A 27,212-nucleotide genomic window follows, 5' to 3' on the forward strand; every position below is an offset into this window, starting at 1 on the left:
TGGAATGCATACTGGGATGGTGGATTTTGTTATGGGGTCAGAGAAGGTGCTACTCAAGACAAATTTGTTGTTAACCTTGCTCAAAGAACTTGTAGTTGCAGAGCTTAGGAAATAAGTTGCATCCCCTGCAAACATGTTGTAGTTACAGTGTGGAATTGAACAAGTAAGACCATCCTGAGCCATATGTGAATCAATATTTCACAAAATCCACTTACCTGAAGGCATATCAGCATTTATTATAACCTTTAAATGGCCCTTAGGAATGACCATTAACTAATGATCTTGTTTTGCCACCAAAGCTCAAGAAAATTAATCACAGGCCTAAAAAAAAAGAATGCAGGCAGCTGAAGTCAATGCAGCAGGGAAGCTCAAGAGGAAAGGAGGTGTAATCACTTTCAGCCTGTGTGGTGTCCAGGGTCATAATGCAAGGGGCTGTAAAAATGTTGCTGCAGAAGACAGAAGCAACAATAGAAACAGTGAAAGCTCTACTACTGCAACAACAACAGCGCATGCAGCTCAAGTACCCATGCATATGAGGGGAGTGGGGATCTACACTTATCCAAATGGGTTTCAGAGAGTTGCAACTGTAAGATAACTTAAATTTTGAGTTTTATTGTCAATAAATTTGCATTCAGTTGTTAAACTTTTTTTTTTTTTCACTTAGATGCAAGGTAGATTCAACCCTCAAAATCATGTTCTTGCACCAACATCACAACCTGTTTAAAGGGCATTTTACTCAGACTATGATGGGGAGCAGACTGTGTATTCTTGCAGTCAAGAACACCCCCCTTCATCTCAACAAACCCAGCATGATCCAAGAACTATAACATCACAAGAACTACAAGTGAGTTAATTAATAAAACAACTTTTATTCATTTCCTTTGCCAAATAGCATCATCTGAGTACATTTTGAACTTCTACAGGACCTAGCAAAAAAGAGAAGAACTAGTAACAAGAACAACTAAGGTAACATACTAGAAGTGCTAATATTTTCATTTTCCTAAAACATAAAAGTAAATCACAACTGCTGCAGCTAAAGTAAAGCCCCATAGTTGCCAACTCAAATTCAATCTAACACCCCTTTTGAATTCCATCAAGGTGTTTTCTGCCTTCATCTTCCTTGCATATTGATTAGCTTCACAAAGCTGCTTCCTCATGGCTACCATATCATGTCTCAACATGTCCTTGTCATCCATCAAACCCAATATAACTTCAGTCTGCCAATCTGTTGGTGCTTCAACATCTGTCGCCACTTGAAGAACTTACACCCTCTTCTCATCATAATCTGGACATGCAAGGAACCTTCTTCCAGGGTTTTCCTTTGTCCAAGCCCATGTCCAAGACACAAGCAAACCACAGTGACACCTCCTTGGGCTTGAGCTAAAACCTGAACTTAATCTTGACATGTTGACTGATTTTCTTGCTTCTAATACTTGCAGATTCACCCACCAGCAACACTATTTTTTGGGGAAAACTTTCAGAAACCAAGATGTGAAGAAAACAATGATCAGAAGCACTCTTATATATTATTAGGCCTTAGATCTTTCTTTTGTAACAGCTACTTTTTTTGAAAAACAGTTACATTTCTCATTTTGCTGGTATAATATGTTCTCTGACAATTATTCATCTTCACAGGCTTCAAGGCAATGAAAAAAAAAATAATTAAACAAATTTGCATTTACTAGCTGTTGATTACCGGCTATAACAAATCACTTAGGTTGAGTACAAAGTTTAGTACCCTAACTGCAACAAATGAAAGTTGAGTACTCAATCTGCAACTTTTGTGAAAGTTGAGTACCCACTCTTATACTTCACTCCTTCAAATTGTCATACATTGAACATCTAGCCTAAGTTCAAAAACATGAGTACTAATATAGCTTCAAAGAACATGAAGACTAACATATATAGACTTCACATTGAGCCGAAAACTATTAACTAACCACGTATAGTATTATTTTCCATGAAAGAGTAACATTTTGGGCAATTGGATAATCTTTTTTATTTTTAATTTTTTTTAGCCCCAAATGTATGTAGCATCTTGCAATGTTGTTGGAGAATGCAGTAGTGCAGGCGTGCAGCTACAGAATGATCCTTTACGGTTGAAACGGCTCTACCTTACATAGTAGTCAAGGATAAACATTATGAAGAAATCTTGCTAAGGGAACCAAGACATGACAGAAGAAATGATATTTTGCACTATCCTGAAAAAAGTGAATCAAATTTGTCACTTTACAATGTGAAACACGACCATATATATTGGATAATAGGAAACGTAATAGTTGACAGATTTCAGTATTCCGCAAGATTTAACTTTTATACAGTCCAATAAGTTGTAATTAGGCAAGAATTAATAAATTTTGATATAGGTAGACTAAGGCCTTTAAAGGTTAACAAGTTCAAATAAAATATGTTTAAGACTAATAAATAAGATACTAATATATGAATTTAATACTTACTTATATGAAATTATGTGAAGCAGCGATTGTTCTACCTTGTTGTCATTGCTATTTGGTTCGGGTTCAGTTCTCATTTCTTCGAGGTGGTTATTTCATGATATCCATTCTAGTCTTTTGAGTTTTTTTTTGTGTGCAGGCTTACAAAGATCCCTCGTTCTTAAAATTAACTCGGCTCATTGGTTGGTCACGACAGCCCGACGACGTCAATTTTTGTATTTTTCTTTTTGACTTGTTGTTTTAGCAATCATAAGTTTAGATAAGTCCTTTTTTTTAACGGGAAGTTTAGATAAGTCAAATAAAGCAAAAGAGAATGCAACATTAATTCCTACTAGATTATCCCTCTTTTTTCTTTCTTTTATGAGAAAATTCTTATGAATAGTGTTTGGACAATTATACCCTTTAAAATATTTATCTACTTATTTGCCTTCATTATTGTTAACTACTGTCTCGTTTTTTGAACTTTTTAGAACAGTATACGGAAATTTATGACAAACTTTTAAATAAAACGGATGTTCAGTAAATTACTGAACATCCGTTATAAAGTGACAATAAAATGTGCAAAAGTTACAATAAAACGCACAAAAGTTACCCTGACATATATAAAAGTTATTTATGCTTCATTGATAAATTTGACAAAAGTGACATTAAATTTGACAAAAGTGACACTAAATCTGACAAAAGTGTACCCGATGTTCAGTAAATTACTGAAAACCGGATGTATACAAAAGTTTTCCGAAATTTATACACCTAAAAATATTTGTTTATATATTGTCCTTATAATATTGTTAACTAAACTTGTGACATAAACTCAAGCCCAAAAAAGCTCTCGGACATGATTAGCCTAGTTATTTAAAAAGTATTTTTGTTTTTAACAGAGTAATTATTAATTTTAATTCTATCACTAATTAATGGTTTGATAATTTTAAATTCATGTCTATGAATTATGAGCTTATGACCATTAAGCTAGAACTTAAATGTTACCACTTGCAAAAAAGGTAAACTATATATGAAGCACTAAATGAGAGTGAGGGATAACTCAAGTAGTTAGAGCCCCTATCCCGATTTTCGGAGACTATGAGATCGATTCTCCTCCCCGTCGGTCCTTGTGGCTCTTTAAATAAATTAAAACACCAAAGAATAAATAAATTAAAGCACTAAAGGCTTTACTCTTTATAAATATGACAAAAATACACATAAATTGACTTTTTTTTCTTCTTCTTTTTTGTTTTGTTTTTTTTTTTTTTTTTTGGTTTTTTTTTTTTTTTTAATAACATAAATTGACGTAATTTATGCCTAGAGTAGTTATTTCTAACCTTTCAATTTTTTAGTTTCTTTATATGCAATATTGCTTACAATAGTACATTTTCCTATAAAAGAGGTAATTATAAAAAACAATACGAAGTATATTGATAATACACAATAACCGATCAAGCATAAACACAAATTCTATAATTTTTGTAACAGGTCAACGTTTGGTATAGTTTTAACCCAAAAAGACAGTCAAGATAATCAATCTTTTAATTAATTAGCGAGTAATTCGTAAGGCATATAATTGGTGAGCTTCGAATATTTGTAAAAAAAAAAAACTTAACCTCACAATCTGTAAAGATTCTTTCATTCTTTAAATATTTAATTACTGTATCTATACGACTATACAAGAATATAACTTCAATTTGTACAAAAATACAAAATTTGCATGTTCACCAATCTCAATCTAATTGCACCAACAATCATATGAAAAACTCCTAGTTGAATATTCCAATCAGACAAGAAAATATGTAGCTGGTGGAGAAAATATTGAGTCACTTTTTAAATTAAGCTACTGACTTTGTTTCTAATTAGTTGTAATAAAGGGTAGGTGTCAATTCGAGCGTTTGAGTTGGGTTGAATTTATTGAATTCATGCAAGTCGGTATCTAATTCGGTTATTTTTTGTTTTGGTTCGAGTCGGGTTAGTCATATCAGGTTTTGACACTTCTCAATTTGTAAACATAAAAAATTCATTTGCCGCAACAATAAAATAAAAAATAAAAAACTGAGGTAACTAAGCTAAGCTTGGTCTAATCTAACGGTATGAATTGCATTTTCTAACCTTAATTAAGATTAGAGATTCAATTTTCATTAGAGACACTTTGAGAATGAGAATCCCTTACTTTTCTCCCTCATTTTCGAAAGTACCCGACGAAATAGAGGTATTACTAAAACAAATATATTACTTTCAACTCATCATCATGTTTTTTGAATAGCCACACAAACTTTTCTGCCTTCCACAGCTCACCTCCCAAATCTTGAGTTTTCTCTAATTTTGAGCATGGACTATGTAAATGTCAACGGTTCATCAAAAACGGCCGGTAAACCAATCATATGCAAAGGTTAGTAACATCAATGATTTGGGTTTGTTTCCTTCTTTCTATTTACTGAAAAACTCAATCTTATCTGAACTTATTAACCGTTAACTTATCGATAAACTTTGCAGGTGCAGTATGTAGAAAAGCAGGGGAAGCTTTAGTAATAGAGGATGTTGTAGTGGCACCACCTAACGCTTGGGAAGTTCGGATCAAAATACTATGTACTTCTCTTTGTCATACTGATGTTTCCTTCTGGAAGATGGATTCAGTAAGTTTTCATTTATTAATATTTCAAGAAATTCATAAAACAGTATATAATTAATAAAATTGTTATAAAATAAAGTCGTGAATTTTATTTTACCATTATTGAACATTAGGGTCCTATTGTTGTTCATCCAAGGATCTTTGGGCATGAAGCTGTCGGGTAAGTTGAGTCTGATCCCCCTCTCTTCAGTTTCTTTCAAAATACTCGTACGTCTCTTTCATATGTGATCTTGTTTAATTGTTGAAAGTTTTAGAAATCCTGGCATTTTAGGACAATTCAATCATTATCTTTCATAAATTTTCGAAGTTTGACTTATGTTTAGAAAGCGAGATGATAGTTGTTAAATCAACCTACCCTCTCACATGTTTTTACAAAGTCCTTTTCAAATACGGAGTAGTGATTAATTATACCTTGTCTAATTCGATTGTTCAAAAAAATAATGCCGAGTAAATTATATTTTGTGACTAACGTTATTCGTGTTTGTTGGGAATATAGGAAAATATATTATTTTTTCATATATTCCTAACATTGTTAGGCCATGTTCTCTTCATCTTAAAAAAAAAATAATATTAAGTAAAAATAATTTCAGTTCAGTAAAAATAAGTTCAGTTCAGTAAAATTCAGTTTTCTTAAAGAAGAATTATAATACAAAATCAGTAAAAATAATTTCAGTTCAGTAAAAATAATTTCAGTTCAGTAAAATTAAGTTCAGTTTAGTAAAAATAATTTCAGTTCAGCAAAATTAAAGTGAATCAAACAGGGCCTTACACGAATCCATTATGCTACACCAAACTATTCCCTTTAATCCCAAATGTTTATCGCATTTTAACTGTTCACGTTTAGCATCAATTCAGAGCGTCAAGATTTTCACACCTTATGAATAGTGACATGATACATACCAAATAAAAAGGATTGGAAGAAGTATTAGATTCACTACTAAAATACGGAATAGTACTTTTTATTTTTTGGGAAATTCTCTTTGGTGAACTCTAACTTTTTCATTTTCTAAGTGGTAAACAAAGTTTTATAAAATTATCTTTGGTAAACTCTAACTTTTTATACTTATTACTTATGACATTAATTATTATATTTTATTAAAAATTTAACTATAGTTAGGTTTTTTTTTTTAACAATAATATTTAACTATAGTTAGGTTTTTAATTATTTTTAACAATTTAAAATTATACTAAAATTAAAAAAATCAACCACCCCTTCCCCCACCCACTGCCAAGCCTCCCCTCCCCCTGCCGGCGGCCGGCACCCCTACCAAACCCCCGGTGTCGACGACGCCTGACCCGAAACCTCTGACCCATCCCGACATCTCCCAAACCACCACCTCTAACCCCCCCACTAATGAGCCACCTTAGCCCAACAGCCTCCCCACAACACCCACCTAGCCTCCTCGCCACCACCGACGCCTACCCGAATCCCCTTCGCCGGCAGCCCAAGTCCCCTCCCCCAAGCCCACGTCGCCGCCGCCCAGCCAAAAATCACCACGCGAAACCTTAAAACCCCAACATCGAATCCCTAAAAATCGATTTTGGGGCTTTTAATTTTGGGGTTCGACGTGGTGTTTCAGAGGGTGGAGATGGTAGGGGGAGGGGCGTTTTGGGTTCGCCGGTGCAGGGTTGAGAGTCTGGACACCGGCGGTGGGGAGGAAAGTGGTTTTCGAGGGAGTTGTTAGTTCATGTCGGGGAAATGGGTTTGGGTTTTAGGAGAGTGTGGAGGTGTCATAGGTAGAGGAGAGGGAGGAGGTAGGGGTCGCCGGAGTTAGTGGAGGTAGTTCGCCGGTTTCCGGCCGCCGGCAAGGGGCTGGGTTGGGGGAGGGGGCTGGCAGTGGGTTGGAGGAGGGGTTGGTTTTTTTTTTAATTATTTTTTTTTTTTAATATTTTCAATATAATTTTAAAAATAAGAAACTAACTATAGTTAAGGAAATAACACTTATTAATGGTAAACAATAATTTAGGTTTACCATTGATAATAAAATTTAAAAATGTTTACCACTTAGAAAATGAAAAAGTTGGAGTTCACCAAAGAGAATTTCCCTTATTTTTTTCTTAATTAATTGTTGTTTCAACATTTTGTCAAAGTATTGTATAAGACGGATCTGATGACTCTAATCCTTTTGACATAATAGGATAGTAGAGAGCGTAGGAGAGTATGTTGAAGAAGTAAAAGAAGGGGATACAGTGATACCAGTGTTCTTCCCTGAATGTGGAGAGTGCAGAGACTGTAAGTCCACTAAAAGCAATGTTTGCACCAAGTTTGCCAAATACTCTAACGCAATGCCAAGGGACGAGGTTGGTAGGTTTACGGACATGAAAGGGGAGCCGATTCATCACTTCCTCTACGTTTCGAGCTTCGTCGAATATACTGTTGTGGACATCACATTTGTGGTTAAGATTAGCCCTCAAATGCCTGTTAACAAAGCTTGTTTGCTTAGTTGTGGTGTTACTACAGGTATGACCTAACCTCAATGAGAGGTTGTTATATACACCCGGATGTAACGTATACTTATTAGTATTTGTTCTCATTTTGATGATTGTTTTTCATTTAATTATCAAATGAAAAAGAAAAAACTAACTTTGGGCTAGTTGGGTGTATGGTACACCCGGGTGTATATAATAAATTTTAAGTCTCACAAACTTGGAATTATTTTGAGTTGATTCGAAAGTAACATGACAAACAATAATTATATTAAGTGGTGATGATAATTTTGTAGTTAATGAATTATTCATTTTAGTCCAATTATATAGCAAATAAGTTGTTGCTTTGTGAGGAAGCAGGAATTGGAGCTGTGTGGAAGGTGGCTAAGGTGGAGGAAGGATCTACTGTGGCTATTTTTGGACTTGGTGCTGTAGGACTGGCGGTAATATTATTATTTCCTTCATTTTTTCCTTTAACACGTACGTACTATAATAGTACATTACTAGATGTAAGCTCATGCGATGCACGGTTTTTAAATATTTTATTTTGTATATTTTTTTTGTAATTTCTTAATATTTCTCGCAGTAAACTTGACTAAAATATAATCTAACAAACATATGAACGTAAGATTGTACATGTTGCAATGTGGAGAGATGCAAGACATGTGAGTCCTATAAACCAAATCAAATCAATTATGATTAGAAGCGCAATTATGAAAGGTTATAAATAATGTTTGAATAGAAATTAATTTTTCTAAATTAAATCTTTTTTTTTTTTTTTGACATGAGCTTCTAAATAAATTTGTAATCAACTGAGAAGGTATAGGCCGTGTCAGGTGTCACATTTTATTTTAACTGATACATCCATGAATTTATTAAAGATGTTGAGTTATTAGCAATATTGCTTTGGCTGTTGAGACCAGGTGGCTCAAGCAGCAAAACAACAAGGAGCTTCGAAAATCATTGGAATAGACCTTAACCCTGAAAAAGAGGATATAGGTTGGTCTCTCAAATTTGTTACCTAATTGAATTTGTTTGACTTGTACTATTTTTCCGTCCATGCATGTTTAGTTGTCACATTTCTAAAAACGTTAGTTTAATTGAAACTATTAATGCAATGATTTCATGCTAACATGCTTACAAAAAGCTAAGTAGACATACAAAGTTCGAATAATTATTACTTGTACGAGCATTTGATCACATATATTTTGGGCTAATTAAGTAACTTGATTATTTGTTTTGGCAGGGAAGAAATTTGGAGTTACTGATTTTATAGATCCAAAATCTTGTGATGAAGAGAAGAAAGTAAGCCAGGTTATTAAGGAACTTACTGAGGGAGGTGCTGATTATTGTTTCGAGTGTATAGGCTCAGCCACTGTTATGCAAGATGCTTTTGAAAGCTCTAGAGAGGTTTTTACTAAAATTTCAACTACTACCTCCGTTTTATTATTTTTGCAACTTTATAGTATTATTTGTGAGATATAAAATACTCGTATTATCTATTTTCAGTACTAAATCTGTCAGTTTGATAGGGTTGGGGAAGGACAATAATACTTGGTGTGGAGGTACGAGGCATTCCCTTGAGTTTGGATTGCATAGAAATTATGAGAGGCAAAAGTGTTACGGGGTCTTTATTTGGTGGGATTAAACCCAAACTCGATATACCTATACTCATCAAAAAATATATGAACGAGGTAAGTCGATATTGATATCATTTTAATTTCACATTTAATTAATGAATTACGTACTTCTACAATAATTTTCATTCAATAGGTATCTTTTCATAATCATAATATTGACTCAATTTGTAGGAGCTTTCGCTTGATGGATTCATTACTCATGAAGTTAGCTTTCGTGATATCAACAAAGCATTCGAATATCTCATCAATGAGCAGAGTCTTCGCTGCATTATATGGATGGACAATGTGATGGGTCGTCAGTAAATGAATATATTCTTGTCTCTGTAGTTTTAAGATCCTACAAAAATCTAATTTTTATTTGAAGTACAAGTCGTAAATAATAAGGTATGTTTGAAACGGAGTACCAATTATACCATGCTTCCAACTATCAAGTGTCACTGTATCAAGTAGTTCTTGGCTAGTGGTGGGATCAATCCTCCACTAAAAGCAACTTGGGGATGATAGGGAAACCATCCCCCCCCCCCCCCCCCACTCCTAAGAGCATGGGCATTGGTGAGGTTACTCACCATTCTCCACCTCACTTTCAATTATCTTTTTTATCTATCTTTTTTCCAAATCATCTTCCACCTCACCTTCCACTATCTTAAGCTACTAGTGTGAGTCACCTTATTTATTTATCTACAATGGTGAGGTTACTCACCATTCTCTCTCCTAACTACCCCATCATTTTCTCTTTCTCACTCTTGTTTTATTTTATATTTTTTAAAACATGTATTAATCTCTATTATTTATTTGTAATTTTTGAACTTACATAATTAATTAAAAAAAGTTAGACATTTTTAATTTTTTTTCTTTTTAATTAGAGCATTATAAATAGTACAATATTAATAAAAAAAATTTTCTAATATTTGAATGAAAAGTACAAAAATAATACAATATATTAATAACATAGTTTATTTAGCAAAGACATCCATTAAATTTTAAAATACAATATTCATTAACAGCGACTTTTGTCATCTCTTCATTCGTTGCCGAAACGTCCCCATATATGTTCAACCAAGTCATTCTTTAGTGCAATATGGGTCTCCCTATCACGAACATTATTTCTATTTTCCATATAACCATTTAGATTAAGCCTATCCAATCGTCCACTTCTCACAGTAAGTGGTTGGTTGTTGTTACTAGTTGATGATTCAGCTACATTTTGCGGTTGATCATTGATAAATTCAGTTGCATCATAATGCAAATATCCATCTCGCTCATCTTCAACAATCATATTATGCATGATATATAATACAAGCCATTACAATTTTCCATAAAATTTCGGTCGACCATGCTAGACTTGGTTGACGTATTATTGCAAATCGAGCTTGTAACACTCCAAAGGCACGTTCAACGTCCTTTCGATAACTCTCTTGCTTCTTGGTAAATAATTTGTGCTTACCAGTTTGTGGATGTTTGATTGCTGGGATAAATGTTGCCCATTTCGGATAGATACCGTCTGTAAGATAATAACCCATATTGTATGTATTTCCGTTGACATTGAAGGTAACCTCTGGAGCTTTTCCCTCACATATATCAGAGAACACCGGCGACCGTTGGAGGACATTTATATCATTACAAGAACCCGGGGTTCCAAAAAAAGCGTGCCATATCCACAAGTCTTGCGAAGCAACAGCCTCCAAGATCACCATTGCTGTTTTACTTCTATTTTGATACATTCCTTTCCATGCACGCGGACAATTTTTCCACTCCCAATGCATGCAATCAATGCTGCCCATCATACCAGGAAATCCACGAGCATAACTTTCACGGAGGAGCCGTTCAGTATCCATAGTATTTGCCCTCCTCAAGTACTCTGGTCCAAATTGAGCTACGACCCCTTCAACAAAGTGAGCCAGACCTTCTCTTGCAGTACTTGACGCGATTTTAAGATACTCGTCAACTGCATCGGCAGATGTACCGTATGCTAACATTCGAATTGCTGCAGTGCATTTTTGGAGGGGGGATGCACCTAGTCTTCCGGTGGCATCCGGCCTTTGTTGAAAGTAAACATCACTTTCGCTTAGTTGATTAACAATGCGTGTGAACACATTCTTACGCATGCGAAACCGTCGACGAAACATATTAGCAGGGTACAATGGTTGGGGACTAAAGTAATCGTTATATAACTGAATATCAGCATATTCTCGATCTCTTGGTACATACCACCTTTGGTACGTAGGTTCAAGAGTGAAAGGGGTCTGATAAGTTGATGTTACAAATGGAACAACAATTGTATTGATCGCTTCCTCGATCAATTCATCTTATTTTCGCCTTTGGGTAATTGATTCATGCCACTCTACATAGTCGTTCACCATGTAATCAAATAACCCAGAACTAGATGAACTAGAAGAATTTGAATCAGAGTTCATTTTGTAATATTTTTTGGTAGAGAGGAAGAGAGAGTTATTTTTTTTTGTAGAAATAATACTTATATTTATGTATTGAAATATGAAGTGTAGCCCCCTTATTTATAACTTCTAAAATTATTCAAAAAAATGGCTGGTAATTATTATGATATATGGGCACACAAGTATATGAGATATGACTTTCGATAAGGTTTACAGATTTTTTACATTGGTAATTCATTGAATGGATAAACAACTCAAAAAGATTACATTTCTTATAAGATTTCTTTTGTATGACAATTCAATGTATGGGTACACAAAACAGTAAAAGATGAGATTCTCTGATATTATTGCTTACAGATTTCTTGTCAACATGTGACATTTCAATGTAGCATTGCATGTCGGTCATATTTTACAACATTTCTCGTTATTGAGCTAATTTTATATTATTATTGATATTAAACTAGCCTAGAAGATGTGCAAATTCTTGCTTTAATTTTAGATATATTTCTTTTTCTTCTTCAGATAGAATTGGTTTTGCAATAAGGACACTAAATAGCTTGAACCTTTTTTCTTCTTGTTTCTTCCGAGCTTTGATGGCATCTCGCTCTTTCTGATACTCTAGCATACGTTCTGCTACATCAATTCGCCTTTCATCAACATCATTGTGTTGACCTTTCATTACATTCATCTCTGATAGGGCTTGAGTAAACGACTCTAAATTTTTAATATCAGAACTACCCCCAATTTGAATTCCAGAATAGGCAACAGATTTACCTTTTCTTTTAGATGCTTTCACCCCGTCAGGACGACGGCGACGAGTATGAGTTTTTGGACCTTCATCAGTTGGAGTATCTGGTTCTGATCTTTTCGAATTGCCACCATCACTAGAAGGTAAATCCAGGTCCATTGGCTTCCATTTGTCTAACTCTCTCAACATCTCCCAACAACCAATTAAACCAAAGCGTGAACCATTACACGTACCTCTATATATTTCATGAGCTTCGGTCTTTTCATCATGAGTGTTGGTACCACTCCTATACCTTTTTTTCGCTTCACTATAGCAACCAACCCATATACTCACATCTTTATTTATTCTTGCCCACCGACTTTTAATAGATCTTAAAGTTCTAGGGCGCATGGTGGATGGATTTTCTTCTCTGGCTTGATCGTAAAGGGATTTTATGTTCCTCCACATTACGGCCAAACTTTGATCAGTTGCCGTCTCTGGATCTTCAACTGCACATTCTACCCAAGCCGAAACGAGGGCATCATCTTCTTTTGCACCCAATTTTTCTGCCCTAACATTAGTGTTGCTCCCGTGGGGACCTTGAACAACATCATCATCACCAACACCATCAGCATCATCATTGGCTTGTTGTGGAACCCTTGGATCATCGGGTGGGGTTAAGTTACTGCTTCTTTCTCCCTCGGGAATTGCTGGACTGTTTTGAATTATTTGGTTCACACCATAATGTTGCGACATTGGGAACATAAAACCAGAAGGATAATTTTGGGGAATTTGTTGCAAATTTTGGTTTAAAAATTGGTTTGAGAATTGTTGGGTGTAATTTTGGTTTGGAAATTGATTTGGGAATTGTTGTACAAATTGTTGGTTTGGATGTGTTGGTTGGTTAGGAATGTTATAAAATAACATCCTTTGAGCATTTGGATTATTAGGGTTATTTGGATCAAAATGAAAATTACTTTGAAAATTTGGAGAATTGGAAGATTGGTTATTTGGATTATTTTGAGAGGAACCACTTCCGTAATTAGGATTATTAAGATCCACAATCACAAAATATTTTTATAATGAAAAAAAGAAGAGTGAAATTTTAAGGGTGAAAAACTATATCAATATTAGGCTCTATTTATAGATAAAATTATAATTATACCGTTGGTGAAATTATTTTTTGGAAATATGTTTAAATGAAGTGAAAAATTACCGTTAGAGTAATAATATCAACACGAAAGTGCTCCAAATAATAGAGTCGTTGGAGAGCTGTTGGACTAATACAACATCTCATGCAAATGTTCAGCAATTTGGATGAGTTGTCATGTGGTAATTGGACCAACAAATAAATATCAGATTTAATTCCTTTATAAAAGAGTCAGCAAAGCCCATGCATATGTCAGTTACTCATCAGAGCATCAGCAGACGTTGCTTCCCCTCTTTGTGAGTATGTAACGAGTCACCGTATGCAATGGTAAGGTAGCTCAGAAGAAGAGAGATAGTGTTGTGAGTAGGCTTGTGACTCACCAATGCCCATGCTCTAAGGGGTCATTCTCGCCTACATATTACCGGTTGATTTATGATAGACTTTGGAGTTTGGACCATAAGATTTTTTTCCTAACCTAAAAAAAAAAAAGAAAGAAAGAAAGGTGCAACAAAACCCATGGAGATGTTAAAAACTCAATTAAAGTGCAACAATGCAATGCTACCTAGAAATTGAAGGATTTGTAAAAAAAAAAAAGAAATTTTTTTTTTTTATGGATATGATCTTTTGATGAGTATGTTACCAAGCAAGCATAAAACAAAATAAATTGTTTATTTCAAATATCTCAACATTAACATTTAGCCCTTGTTTGGTTGACAACATAAAATAGGGGAAGTGGAAATTCATGGGAATTGATAAATTTAGAAGTTGTTTGGTTGACACAAAAATTGTGAAGGGGAAATTCATGGAATTTGATATATTGAGAAAATTAAGAAGTTGTTTGGTTGACATATAAATTGAGAAGTGTTTTGGGGTTTTTTATGTCCCTCGAGAGAGTTACGTCACTAAGTCTAGTTCTGGGCCGGCTGCACCCGCAAAACAACGGAAGTTACGGGTGATCGGAGTTCCGCATCCGACGATCAAGTTAGAAAGTGTCCGGAGAGTTAAAAAGTGCAAAAAGTAAAAGTAGATCTTCTCGGATTCCGAGGGCAGGTGTTTTCTTTGTTGTAAGTGTAATAAATGATGTAATGATTGAACGTGTCCCTAAAATGGGAGGAATACTTGGTATAAACGTTTAGCCTGCCGTCCTCCCTCCTTGTGGATGGGTATGAAGAGAAAAGACAATGTTGTGCTTGTCTCCCTAGTTATAGAGTCATTAGAATTTGTGTCCTTACCTAGCTTACTTCGACCTAGGATTGGTGTGTTGCGCTGTTTTGTGGCTCTTCTAGGAAATTGGGCCTTGAAGGCAGCCAATTCCTTTTGGGGTATCCGCCTGCCACGTGTCTAGCCCTAGTAGGCTCATTTTGGGCTTTCCCTAAGGTGACACGTGTTACGCTCTGATTGGCCCACGTGGTAGAGTAAAAAACCCCAAATCAAGAAGTGCAATGAGAAGTTGTACCTTAAAATAATTGAAATACTAGTAAAAAAAAAATTTCGTAGAAATAAATTAAAAAGTTGTTTGGTTAACACAAAGTTTTTGTTCTTCCATAGGAGAATCTTTTTATTTCGAAAGTCACGGTTTCATTTTTCTTCTTTAGGAAGATCTTTTCTTCTTTGAAAAACATAGATTTTTTTTCTTCTTTTCGAGGGAGGATTTGCTTTTTTTTAGCTTCAATGCAATGCTCTGAAATTGTTTCATTGATGAAGATTGAAGAAATGTGTGACTGCAAAAATTTTCAATTTCTTGAATATATCAGCAATGTAAACGAGAGATTTGTACTAAATTCATCTTAACGATTTTACAATTACAACAAAATCGTTAGATCGTCAATTCGAAAGAGTTGTACTACTGTACTAGTATATATCAGCACAGACAACAATGTAAACGAGAGATGTTTTTCAGGGGCAAGATCTACTTGACGGTTGTATGCGAAGGATTTCTTTATGTTACCCTCTTGATGTTTTAATAAGTTTTACGCTTTGACTTCAAATTTTTTTTCCTACAGGTTCCCTCGGGCCAGGTCAGCAGTACACGTGTAAAATAACAATTGGACAGAAATTTCTCAAGCTTTGTAAATTGACAGAGCAATGCTTTCCCCTTTCTCTCTCCACTAGCAGTGAGCAACACCTACCCTAAAAAAGCTTAAACCTTGTTTTCCAAATTCTCACCGCAACTCAACCCAGGTTCGCACGCCGTCCCACCAACCTTCGATTGCTCCTTCAATGGCTGCTCCCCCTTCTCTCTCCGAGGTATCCTCTATATTTTCTCTCTCCTGCTTTATTATGCTTGTTATCGACTTCATTGCAATTGGTGAATCTGAACTTTAATTGACTTTGTGTGTTTAATTCGATCTGATTTTTCCACTTATTTGCATATTTTATTTAGGGTTTAGATGGGTATTTGATCGATTTGTTTTTGCGGTTATGAGATGTCTATTTGGATTGTTTTAATTTGAATGGATCAATTTTTGGTTTGATAGCTTCATCTCAAGTTGATAACCCTTGATACTGTTGATTGTAAAGTTTTAATTTTTCTTTGATTATTTTTATACAAGGGGTTTCAAAAGATCTAAATTAGTGTTCTTCCAGATTATTGTTTATATCAATGCTACAGCTTTAATGAAATGTAGATTTGTGGATGTCAATTAGTTTAGTTGGTTGAATTCGGGGGAATGGTATCCAAGACTTGATTGAATTCCATTTACACTCTCTCTGAACCAATAAATAATGCAATCCAATTGAATTTGAATTACATCGTTTTGAATCTAATTTGACCCTTGAAAACCTTTTTATATCCCTTGATTTCTAGCTGTTGATAGGGTTATATATTAGTATGTTTTAGCAAGATTGGATGATATACACTTATAGTGTTGAGCCCTAAAAATCGCCCAATCGTGCAATGAGAGAGTTGTCTTATGGAAAGAAATATGTATGATATGGCCGTATAATCTCGTATTTAGTTCATATTGTTAAGGGAATGTTGCACTTGTTGGAATTTCGATTGGCAGTGCATGTCAGGAAAACTGGAGTGCTTTTTAGCTACAGGTTTGAGTTTGAGATTTAAATGTGATGAAAACTGCAACCTAGCAGTTCTTATGTGTTCTAATGAAAACTAATACCAGAAATTAGGGAGAGAGAGAAAGAGAGAAAGTTTGTAATGAATAATTTCATTAATATTGAAAGTTTTGTTTATAACAGGCTTTACAGTTCTCTTTATACTTCGTATACTACTGCTTGTACAAATAAACGTAGTTACAGACTGTTATTCTGTTATAACAGAATCTATACAGATTTCTTGAAGTATCCTGTATCTATACATTTTGAGCTGAGCTGAGCTGAGCTTGAGCTTGAGCTTAAGCATAAGCATCGATCTGTTGAACACCGTAGGCTGCTTTGATCAATAGTGAAACACATGTGCTTGCCAGTGTTTGAAAAAGCGCGCCTAAGGCGCGCCTAGGCGCAAGGCGATAGGGGGTAAGAGCTTTTTTGGGTCTGGGCGAGGCGTTTTCAATTAGGCGCACCTGAGGCGCGCCAAAAGCGCACGAGGCGCACCTGAGGCGCTTTTGAAGCAATTTTCTGCCAATTTTTTAACTGTTAAGAGGCGCACTGAGGCGCGCCTTAGGCGCACCTAGGCGCTGCAAAACCCCTTGCTTGTGGCATTCCTGCCGAGTCTGGCTGCTGACTGTAGAACTCTTCATTGTGAGGCTGTATTTCAACAGCCGCATGACTTTCACCATTAGAATGATTGCAAAGTTTGCCTCTTTTTACTTACAAAATGGAAAGGAAATTTTTTGTTCATAAATTCCAAAATCCATGGATTTTTCAATTTAATTGCCTTTGCCAGCCCAATACTCCTTATAAATCTTTTGTGTGTTACTAGTTGAACTCTTGATTTTACAATGTTTGGTCATGACATATCTCTACGAGATAGCTGATGTTGAATGTTATTTTTCTCAATTATGCTTGTATATTCTTGTACTCCTTCTGTCCCATAATATAGTTCCTGTTTTCCTATTTTGGAGAATCAAAACGTTGTTCCTGTTTCTATTTTTGGATAGTATGTAAAGACTACTACACCCTCACTTTTTTAACTTTATTCATTGTACTTTCTAATTTACCCTTTTTTAACTTTATTCATTGTACTTTCTAATTTACCCTTGAATTTTGCACATGTCTTGTACTTTTTTCCACTTTCTCTTTCTAACTTTTGTTTATGATTGTACTTTTCACTTTTATTAAAGTACAGAAGTACTTTATCCACTTTTTTCTCCTATTTCTTAAATACTGTGAAAAACACAAACAAGAACTATATTATGGGATGGAGGGAGTACATAAATTTTTTAAAAAACCACTGATCACTTATTAATTTGAATCTAAAATGCTCTGCCTAAATGGTGTTGAACTCAGCAATATTCTTTGCCAAAAGATGAGAAGCCTGTTGAATCAAAACCTGTTGAATCAAAACCTGTTGAAGTAGCAGAGGTTGAGACTGTAGCAGAAGCTGCTCCTGAGAAAACTGAAGAAGCACCTGCTGCTGTAGAAGAGAGCAGTGAAGCACCCTCTGCTCCAGCTGTTGAGAGCAGTGAGGCTCCAGTTGTTGAGAGCAGTGAGGCTCCAGCTGATGATGCTCAAACAAGCAATGAGGATGCTGCTCCAGCAGCTGAGGAAAGCAGCGAAGCTCCAGAGCAAGAAGAAGCTAGCGAAGAGACCCCAGAAGAAATAAAGGTCAGTTTACTAAGAGTTAAATGAGACACATTGGCTCTCTGTGTTGCTTTCTATGTTCATCTTAAGCATAACCTCCATTTGAGCCTCTTTCATTTTTCTTATCCATCTATCTTTTATTATATGCTACAGCTTGAGACTGCACCAGCAGATTTTCGTTTCCCAACCACAAACCAAACAAGGCATTGCTTTACCCGATACATTGAGTATCATCGGTAAGACATCTGACTTAATGAATTGGTATTTCTTTTTCCAACACTTGCTCCCTGTAATTAGCAAGTATTCTGTCCTCTTTTAGGTGCACCGCTGCCAAGGGTGAAGATGCCCCAGAGTGTGATAAATTTGCTAAGTTCTACAGGTCTCTCTGCCCTGGTGAATGGGTAAGTACATTTTTTTCTTATTAATAACTTAAAATTTCTTAGTACTTTCCTTCTTTTTGATGAGTAAATATTTTCATACAGCACAAACAGTGATTTAGACTAAAAAATTTCTCTTTAGGATAGGTAGTTGTTTCATTGTTTGTAGACTGTTTAGTTCCCTACTTCTCTATGATGAGTGGAAAGGAAGGGAAGAGCAAAGAGGGGAAAAGGACATACATTTCAATGCTTTTAAAGTCAGAACTTGGAAATTTGGAATTGAAGTGAATTCTTTTTTTATGAGTGAGCTAGAAAATAATTTGCCAAAATGTGAAGCTCACATTGTAAGCTTCTGTTGTGTGCAAATCATAAAGTTGTAGAAAATATCTTATTTTGATACCCTTTTTACTGGAATACTGTGTAAAATTCTGAACCTACGATGGAGATGTGATCCCTTCTATCCCACTTATTGTTTTCAATCAAACAAATATTTAAGGAATCTTGGAGGCTGAGGTTTGGTAATTTAGAACTTGAGGGTTAGCACTGAGAAGTGAGAACGAGAACACTGAGGAATGTGTGTATTTTGTAGTATTTTGTTGTCTTGTTGCTTCTTGTCAGAATTCTGGTATAAAAGTAGAAATCAAACTGAGATAAACTCACCTTCCCATACTACTTGTCAAGTTGTCTGCTACCTATATAATTTTTATGTCAGCTCTCCATGTTGGTTAAAATGGTTTGCAAATTTGCAATGTTTGTGGAATGCAGATTGACAGGTGGAATGAGCAAAGGGAGAACGGAACCTTTCCTGGACCTCTGTAGGATGATTCTTCCTGAACAGATGGGTTCATGTGGTTATGTTGATTTTGTCTAATTCAACTGTTTGTCGATGGAAACCTGCTGCCTAAAGCAAATTTCATATAGAAGGCCTAGTTAATAAATTTAGGCTTGTCCGTTGGAACTAAATTTAGTCCCAAATTACAGAAAAATGTACTTTTTGCTCATGTAATAATTTTGTGGTTATGTATCCTGTTAACTGAGCACTGGAACTCAGTTATCGTAGGTCCAAATGTCCAATGATATCCATTTTTTTACACACTCAAATTGTGAGAAAAATTCTGCGGCACTTTCTTAATTCTGCGGCTTCTGCCTATTCAGTTTACACAGCACATTTGTTGTAGGCTTAAACCTGAATGACCCCATAGCGAAAAAAGGAGCAACTAAGCAGATGCTTAGTGAGGAAGCTGAGTAGAGGCCCCTTAATATCGATCTCGTGCAAGACTCGCACCAGAATGTAATTTTGTAGCTTGCTTGATAACAGGATTGCTAAGCATACAACATTATTTATGAGTAATACTCCCTCCGTCCTCAAATGAAAAATATTGATAACACGATTTCTATGCGTCTGACATTGCTTGATAGCGCAATTGCTATGCATACAACATTCTTTCAGCCAAATGAAAAATTACTTACCTAAGCAAGTTTAAAAGTTGATGACCACTTGAGAAGGTAAAATCAAACCTATCACGAAAAGGCCTAATACTCAACATTCTAACATTCTTTATGAGTAAGGGACCTATTTAGATCCTAATTTATTTCTCTCATAAAATATTCATTCAGCTCTATTTAGTTCAGTTCAGTTCAGGTTCAATCAGTTTAGTAAATGTGAACAAATTCTAATAATCCCTCCTTCCTCAAATGTTTTTCTCATTTGACTTTTCACAGTCTTTGAGACGTGCTTTATTACGTCTATATCTCCATTTTTATACGAGTGAAAGTTGTAAAAAAACTTAATATAAATAAAATATTCAATGTGACAAATCCAACAATTTTTTTTTTTTTTTTTTACTTTTTTTTTAATGGATTACTAGGAATTCAGGTCAAAATTTTCAATATATATGACTCAAATATTAGAAATGGAAAAACACTTGAGGACAGAGGGAGTATTATGTAGTATACGTACCATTCTCTTAGTGTGCCTAAAGAAGCAACTGGTAGTCTACTAGTGTGACATGCATAGGTAGGGCTGTGCACCAGACCAAAACCGGATCGGGATCGGAACCCGGAATCGAATTTTTTTGGGGACCGGGACCGGACCGTATTCAACCGGTCCGGGTTCTGGTCCAGACCTATTTATTCCGGTCCGGTCCGGGTTCTGGTCCAGACCTGTTTATTCCGGTCCGGTCCGGTTTTGGACCGGAATGGACCAGTTACATAATTTTATTTCATTTTAGTATCTTAATATATACATACATTTTTAACATCTTGTTTTTATTTGCGTGCTTTTCTATTTTGCACTTAGAATTTATAAATTACAAGTTTTGTACCTAAATTTTTTAGAAATTTAAACATAAAATTTAAAATTTTCACCAAATAAATTACAAAAATACACTTTCTAATCCGGACCGGACCGAAAACCTGGAATTCCCAATTTGTGAGGACCGAAGCCGGAATCAAGCGGTCCGGGCCGGTCCAATTCCTGTCCGGTCCCGATCGGTTTTCCGGTCCAGGTTCATTTCTTCACACTCTTATGCATAGGGTATGTAGGTATTATTAGTATAAATTTACCATAGGATCACATCATAGTTACTTCTAATAAGCAAAGTATATAAGATGGCTAAATTGATTAACTCTCAAGAATCGATTCATTATTCATCAAACCAATAATTTGAGTTTTCTCTAAGTGAGGACCGAGCAGCGTGCACATTTTATGTTGATTGGAGTTATAATTATTATACCCAAAATACAGGCGTATCGTTTACATCGTGCAGTCGGGTGCATAAACCAAGCATTAGTACTATCCACATGACCACATCCACAATATTGCAACCAAATGTCCAAAGTCCAAACCCTTATCTATCTGCTGCCTAAAACCCACAAGGCCACAACATTGCAACAAGGTAACTCCGTCAAACCTCGTCATCTCCATCATCAACAATCATCAATGGGGTTTCCGCATTGTTTAGGCGGAGCAACCTTTCACACCTTAAAAATGGCGGGCATTCCTCCTCCTTCCATTTTCAGACCCCTTTTAATCACCCCATCTCTTAACCTTCTTCTTCTTCCTCGCCCCACTAAACTCACCCATCTCCCATTTCCTTCACTCCTCCGCCCCTTTTCTCTCTCCGCCTCCGCCGCCCCCACAACTGCCCCATCTGACTCAGGTAATCCCCTTTTTCCTGTAATTTCTGGGTTTTTCTACTTCAAGTTCATAAATTTGAATTTGGGTTTTTATTTATTTATTTAATTTTTTTTTTTTAAAATTTTGGATTGTAGGGTTGAAGACTCAGTGGAAAGCAACGATTGATTTCAAATGGGTTAGGGATAACAAAGATGCAGTTGCTGCTAATATAAAGAACAGGAATTCTACTGCTAATTTGGATTTGGTTCTTGAGCTTTATGACAAAATGCTTACTCTTCAGAAGGTTAAGCCTCTTTCTTAATGATTGATTTTAATTTTTCATTCCATTTTGCTAAGTTAGTTGGTTAGTTTAGATAAAGAGGACTATTATGATAAGTTGGAAATCGGTTGATGTTTCTAGCAATGTTGTAAGAAAGAGAACTTTGATAAGTGTTCAATTTATCAAATATCGAACCTTTGAATGCTTAGAGAGTGTTAATTACCGCTGAAAATAGTGGAGTGCGCAGAGATTAGCTGTGAGATTTGCCTTTTAGTTTAGTAAGATTGCTGAATTTACCATGGCATTTTATGCACCATGCTTGGAAAGAAGTGAGAATGATGAAGTGTGTAGGAATTAGCGAGGTTATGCTTCTTAGTATTTCAGTAAGGTTGCTGAATTTACCATGGCACTAGTGCACCATGCTCGGAAAGAAGTGAAAATGGTGGAGGAGTAGTGTGTGTGATTTAGCTATGAAATTATGCTTCTTAGTATAGTATACCAAGTTTGCTGAGTTTGTTGCCTATCCAAGTATGCTGTCGCGTGGACTTTGGTATGATGTTGCTAAAGTTGAGTAGATCTTTAGCATAACTCTAGTAAATCAATGTGATATGAAATCATTGGGATTCTCAATCAAGTTTGTTTTGGTGTTATATTAACATGTTCAGGATTTTTCTTTCAAATAATTAAAAAAATTTGAGGACTTGGCTACTAGTCATAATCTTTAGATATTAGCAAATTAGTTTGGAATTGTGCTTTTGTAGGATAATTTTAATTTCTTTTGATATTTATGAATTATATGATAAAAGTTTTGTTTGTTTGGGGGGCTTCCCTCTATATCTTTTTTGGTTTCTAAATGGGAGAGATCAAATTTATTAAGTGATGAAGGTGAAATAGATTTCTTCGCTTGAAAGAAAGTTATGCTTTCCATCACATGCCTTTTCTTCCTCATTTCCTTCCCATGTGTGTATCTCAGTATCTCTCTAGTCCCCCCTAGAGGTGTCAATTTGGATGTCTGGGTCGGGTTTGATAGTGTTATGTCAGGTCTGGTCTAGTTAGAAGTTGAGTTATGCTAAATCATTATGCATATACAAGTTGAAATCTAAACCGGGTTACTTTCAGGTCGGGTCGGGTCGGGTCGGGTGAGTTTTTGACATTTCTACTCCTACTTTTTCCTAAGGGTGCTAACTGCTAGTACTTAGTGTAAACAAGTGTAATAAATATATTTTATTTTCTTTATTTACCCCCTCCACCCCACTTTCAAAGCTGCACCATCCTTTTTTAAAAAATTATTATTATTATTATGGTGTGTGTGTGTGTGTAACTTGGCACAATGTTTTAAAGTGATCATGCTGTATGTGTATCATTTCTCGACTTCTTATTACTGCACTAGAGTAGGTTTCTTCTGAATTTAGCTAATTGTCGCTCACAGAGAGCAGGAGGTTGAGCAGCTTCGTGGGGAAAGAAATGCAGTGGCAAACAAGATGAAAGGAAAACTGGAACCATCTGAGCGTCAGAAGCTGATAGAAGAAGGTAATAAGGGTTCTACGCAGTTGCTTGTATAAAGTAACTTGATTCGATGAAAACATCTGTAATGATTTGCGTTTAGGTAAGAACTTGAAGGAAAAACTTGCTAGCCTGGAGGAAGATCTCCTCAGACTAACTGATGAGCTTCAGCAGGAAGCTCAATGTATTCCAAATATGACTCACCCGGATGTGCCAATAGGAGATGAAGATTGTTCAGTGTTGAGAAAAATGGTAACTTTGTTCATACAATTCTTAGTTTATGTCTTATTTAAATTCACAATAACTTGAGGTTGGATGTTAAGAAAATGAAGGTTGTTTTGCATCCTTTTTTGTACATATATCTAATTTTTGTCTCTGTAGGTTGGCAGACCACGTGAATTTGGCTTTCCTGTCAAGGATCACCTTGCACTAGGCAAAGAGCTTGATCTTTTTGATTTCGATGCTGCAGCTGAGGTAATTTCCTGTTTAAGTGAGGCTAGAAGTATCTTTTCGTTATTGTGTTGAATAGCCCTATATAAATGTCATGTGATCTCCTTCACTTGAGAGCTGTCATTGTAGCAGAACACTGGCTTATATTTCTTCTCAACACATACTAAACTACATGGTTTTTTTATTTTTTTTTTCCCTTGTGGCAATAAGTGCTTTTTTTTCGGATTGTGGGTGCATTTGAGAATTGGGATGTTAATTGTAAGGGATATTAATGGATTTCTGTTTCCCTTTCCGTATTCACTTAGAATTATTTTTTTATTTTTTATTTTTTTATTTATGTTTCATTCTCTTGAAGACAATTTTTTACTTGGTATCAGTATTGTTGCTTAATTATTGTTTATAAATCTTAGTTACAATTTTTATATATGGCAATGGATATTTGTTGGTGTGCAAATCCCTAATAATGTCTCAACATATTTACTTTTCAATTCTTCTATTTGCCCATTTTAGGTTAGTGGCTCCAAATTTTACTACCTAAAAAATGAAGCAGTCATGCTAGAAATGGCCCTCGTTAACTGGACTCTTTCAGAGGTCACAAAAAGAGGTTTTACTCCTTTGACAACCCCAGAAATTGTGAGGGCATCTGTTGTAGAAAAATGTGGGTTTCAACCTCGGGCAGAGAATACACAGGTTTGTCAATGATTTTCTTTTGTAATGGTTGATTATGTTTTGCATATATTTCCTCAACAATATGATTTTTTGATTCATGATTTCTGGAGTGCCTAATCTGTCAGGCTTGTCATATAGTAGTCTTGTTGTAAAGCTTTGAACGATGAAGCTTATGTCTGGCTTTTTTGAAACCTCCACAGGTTTATACTATTTCAGGTTCTGATCAGTGCCTTGTAGGCACCGCTGAAATACCATTAGGAGGACTTCATATGGATTCTATTCTTTCTGAATCATCATTACCTTTGAAGTATGTTGCTTATTCACATTGCTTCCGGACTGAGGCAGGGGCTGCTGGCGCCGCAACAAGGTAAATAATCTGAAAAAGTCATATCTTCCTTTTCTGCTGCTTCTGTCTATTTTGACTTTTAAATCCTCTTATTGTGACTTCTACATCTCATTTTTGAAATCCAGTAGATTGAGATTCTGGTTTGGTTGACATTGCTGGTTTTCTGCTCCATAGTTTGCGCAAAACTTCACTGTTCATTTTCCTTTTTTTTTTTTTTTTTTTTTTTCAGATTCTTGAAGGATATATTTTTCCCTATTATATTGTCATCTCACAAATAAATTGTTTCTTGTATGTTCCTGGTTGGTTTCTTCCATGCATTATACATAGGCTTTTTGAATTTGTCATCTGACAAGTTTGTTGTAAATTGATACAGAGGGCTTTACCGAGTGCATCAGTTTAGCAAGGTTGAGATGTTCGTCCTGTGTAGACCTGAGGACAGTGATATATATCTTGAAGAGCTTATTGGAATTGAAGAAGACCTCTTTACAGCCCTGGGATTTCACTTCAAGTAGGAAGAACCCTGTTCTTGTCTAATTTTGTTGCGGCTTTATCTCTCTTCTCCTCAAATAATGTTGTTATCTACTTTTGGTTGTGGCAGAACCCTGGATATGTCATCTGCAGATCTAGGTGCTCCTGCTTTCCGTAAGTTTGATGTGGAAGCATGGATGCCAGGATTGGAACGTTATGGTGAGGTATGTTGACTTTCTCTATCTTTGTGAATACAGGTTAAATGTGTAGCAATTTTGAGCTTTGGACAATCAGTGCATTAGTGTTATCTAGATCTAGCAAAAGTGGCTTGACCGGAACGATCTGACCTGATGCAAACAAGCCTGGTCCAAACCTGAACCCCAAAATTAGGCAACCTGACATCTACCCATCCTGACCAAATTTATTGATCAAAATTGATTTGAGTTTTTATGTGAAGCAAATTGATGATAGATCTGAATGTGACTTGAACTGAACCAAACGATTTACTGCCTGAATATGATGCCTAGTGAATGGACCTGGCCCAACCCCAATCACCAATTTGCCACCTCTAAAGTCTAGATTGTTATCTTCCATTCGAAAACTATACTCAAGCGTAATATAGTGCCTTATTTCCTTTTGGGTTCTAGTAAAAGACCATATAAGATTCTAACACATAACCAATTTGGGGAAAAATATGCTCTTGATGAGTCTTGACCAATGGAATCCCTGTTTCTTGGATGAACTACAAATCCTAAATGTCTACCACTCGTCTTTTTTTTTTTTTTTTTAGAACTGTCGGTTCATGTGGTAAAGCTTGGCTATGAACCTATGTCACCCAGTCTTGGGCTCTATGTTTCTCATCACCCCTTCCATGTATGTATTATCTCTAAGATCGGGGGTATATGTGTATATGCACCTCTCCAAAATATAAAGACGCTGGTTGATTCACTATCTTATTAGAATCTTGGTTCTTTATATAAAGCTTGGATTCCTAAATTTCATGTGTAGATATCAAGCGCTTCAAATTGTACGGACTATCAAAGTCGTCGGTTAGGGATCCGATACCGCCCAGAATTGCCATCTACAAATCAGAAGAAGGCTAAGAATACTCCAACACAGTTTGTGCACACACTAAATGCTACAGCATGTGCAGTACCACGTATGATTGTTTGTTTGCTGGAGAATTACCAACAAGAGGATGGCTCGGTTATCATTCCCGAGCCACTAAGGCCCTTTATGGGCGGGATTGAGCGGATAACTTATAAATTCCGATAGGAGTAGCTGTTATAAGCTAAGCTCTACCCTCATTTTTGGATTCGAGATGTATATTTGGCGATTTTTACATCTTCCTAAATCCTAAGGTCTTCAATGCAAATTAGAGTTGAGAATAGGTTGTAACAGTTTGTTTATGATTTCATAGAGACTTGATATTAAAAATTTTACTACTCATTTAATAATAGGAAAAATTGGATTTTGGTACCTCGAAAATGGGGGTAATTGAATCTTTGTACCCGTTTAAAATTTATTTTTAAATTGGTACCTCCAAAAACACAAAACTGTAGATTTCAGTACCTCCGTCCAGTTCCGTTAAGTTTTCCGTTAGTGGGGCCCATTATCTAATTATTTAATAATTTAATTTATTAAAAAAAAAGAAAAAACATTTAATAAAAAAAATAATTTAAAAAAAAAATCAGCCACTGCCACCCTTCCCCTGTGCCGGCTTCCGACTGTTGGTGGCCGAATTCCCCGGGCACCGGCGCCGGCGCCGGCCACCCCTTCCCTTTCCCTCCTTGTTTTCCCCTTCCCCGAAACCCTAGCGCAACCACCTAAACCAGCCCAGCGACAACAGCAAATCAACCCACAACAGCCGCATAACTCCTCTCCCCTACCCAAAACCGT

The 27,212-nt window shown here is 35.8% G+C and overlaps 4 protein-coding genes across 5 annotated transcripts; 3 read left to right on the forward strand and 1 right to left on the reverse strand.

Moving 5' to 3' along the window:
- Window positions 1–4,731: 4,731 nt before the first annotated feature.
- Window positions 4,732–9,454, forward strand: LOC145638188 (alcohol dehydrogenase-like 1). Its single transcript, XM_081689147.1, has 9 exons — window positions 4,732–4,827; window positions 4,932–5,071; window positions 5,181–5,227; window positions 7,206–7,528; window positions 7,855–7,937; window positions 8,418–8,493; window positions 8,741–8,904; window positions 9,027–9,188; window positions 9,306–9,454. Exons 1-9 carry the CDS (start codon window positions 4,767–4,769, stop codon window positions 9,435–9,437), a joined length of 1,188 nt encoding a protein of 395 aa, XP_081545273.1. The 5' UTR covers window positions 4,732–4,766; the 3' UTR covers window positions 9,438–9,454.
- Window positions 9,455–10,155: 701 nt separating this feature from the next.
- LOC145640564 (uncharacterized) lies at window positions 10,156–11,548 on the reverse strand. The gene is made up of 3 exons (XM_081691817.1): window positions 11,492–11,548; window positions 10,579–11,377; window positions 10,156–10,397 (listed from the first exon to the last, which is right to left on the reverse strand). Exons 1-3 carry the CDS (start codon window positions 11,546–11,548, stop codon window positions 10,156–10,158), a joined length of 1,098 nt encoding a protein of 365 aa, XP_081547943.1.
- Window positions 11,549–15,493: 3,945 nt separating this feature from the next.
- Window positions 15,494–19,572, forward strand: LOC145639274 (uncharacterized). Its single transcript, XM_081690465.1, has 5 exons — window positions 15,494–15,651; window positions 17,809–18,126; window positions 18,256–18,338; window positions 18,422–18,503; window positions 19,245–19,572. Exons 1-5 carry the CDS (start codon window positions 15,625–15,627, stop codon window positions 19,296–19,298), a joined length of 564 nt encoding a protein of 187 aa, XP_081546591.1. The 5' UTR covers window positions 15,494–15,624; the 3' UTR covers window positions 19,299–19,572.
- A 1,659-nt stretch (window positions 19,573–21,231) lies between these two features.
- Window positions 21,232–26,755, forward strand: LOC145639272 (serine--tRNA ligase, chloroplastic/mitochondrial-like). Of its 2 annotated transcripts, none has more exons than XM_081690463.1 (10): window positions 21,232–21,640; window positions 21,753–21,901; window positions 23,314–23,407; window positions 23,484–23,632; window positions 23,762–23,854; window positions 24,341–24,520; window positions 24,700–24,866; window positions 25,219–25,353; window positions 25,444–25,537; window positions 26,322–26,755. In XM_081690463.1, exons 1-10 carry the CDS (start codon window positions 21,310–21,312, stop codon window positions 26,586–26,588), a joined length of 1,659 nt encoding a protein of 552 aa, XP_081546589.1. In that variant the 5' UTR covers window positions 21,232–21,309; the 3' UTR covers window positions 26,589–26,755. The 2 variants fall into 2 exon arrangements, with proteins under 2 accessions (XP_081546589.1, XP_081546590.1); XM_081690464.1 differs by having other exon boundaries at window positions 21,235–21,640; window positions 23,307–23,407.
- The last annotated feature ends 457 nt before the right edge of the window (window positions 26,756–27,212 follow it).

The sequence above is a fragment of the Chenopodium album genome, chromosome 7 (assembly GCF_948465745.1).
Source record: "Chenopodium album chromosome 7, dcCheAlbu1.1, whole genome shotgun sequence".
Classification (NCBI taxonomy): domain Eukaryota; kingdom Viridiplantae; phylum Streptophyta; class Magnoliopsida; order Caryophyllales; family Amaranthaceae; genus Chenopodium; species Chenopodium album.

Excerpts from the sequence above, each read along its gene's own strand:
- LOC145638188 (XM_081689147.1), top strand. The coding sequence starts at position 4,767 with ATGGACTATGTAAATGTCAACGGTTCATCAAAAACGGCCGGTAAACCA. Across the intron at positions 5,228-7,205 it reads TTTGGGCATGAAGCTGTCGG|GATAGTAGAGAGCGTAGGAG; the intron begins GTAAGTTGAGTC and ends TTGACATAATAG. Across the intron at positions 9,189-9,305 it reads TCAAAAAATATATGAACGAG|GAGCTTTCGCTTGATGGATT; the intron begins GTAAGTCGATAT and ends CTCAATTTGTAG.
- LOC145640564 (XM_081691817.1), bottom strand. The coding sequence starts at position 11,548 with ATGAACTCTGATTCAAATTCTTCTAGTTCATCTAGTTCTGGGTTATTT. Across the intron at positions 11,378-11,491 it reads CTGGGTTATTTGATTACATG|ACCCCTTTCACTCTTGAACC; the intron begins GTGAACGACTAT and ends TCAACTTATCAG. Across the intron at positions 10,398-10,578 it reads AATCAAACATCCACAAACTG|ATGAGCGAGATGGATATTTG; the intron begins GTAAGCACAAAT and ends TGATTGTTGAAG.
- LOC145639274 (XM_081690465.1), top strand. The coding sequence starts at position 15,625 with ATGGCTGCTCCCCCTTCTCTCTCCGAG. Across the intron at positions 18,339-18,421 it reads CGATACATTGAGTATCATCG|GTGCACCGCTGCCAAGGGTG; the intron begins GTAAGACATCTG and ends GTCCTCTTTTAG. Across the intron at positions 18,504-19,244 it reads CTCTCTGCCCTGGTGAATGG|ATTGACAGGTGGAATGAGCA; the intron begins GTAAGTACATTT and ends TGTGGAATGCAG.
- LOC145639272 (XM_081690463.1), top strand. The coding sequence starts at position 21,310 with ATGTCCAAAGTCCAAACCCTTATCTATCTGCTGCCTAAAACCCACAAG. Across the intron at positions 21,902-23,313 it reads AAATGCTTACTCTTCAGAAG|GAGGTTGAGCAGCTTCGTGG; the intron begins GTTAAGCCTCTT and ends CACAGAGAGCAG. Across the intron at positions 23,408-23,483 it reads TCAGAAGCTGATAGAAGAAG|GTAAGAACTTGAAGGAAAAA; the intron begins GTAATAAGGGTT and ends ATTTGCGTTTAG.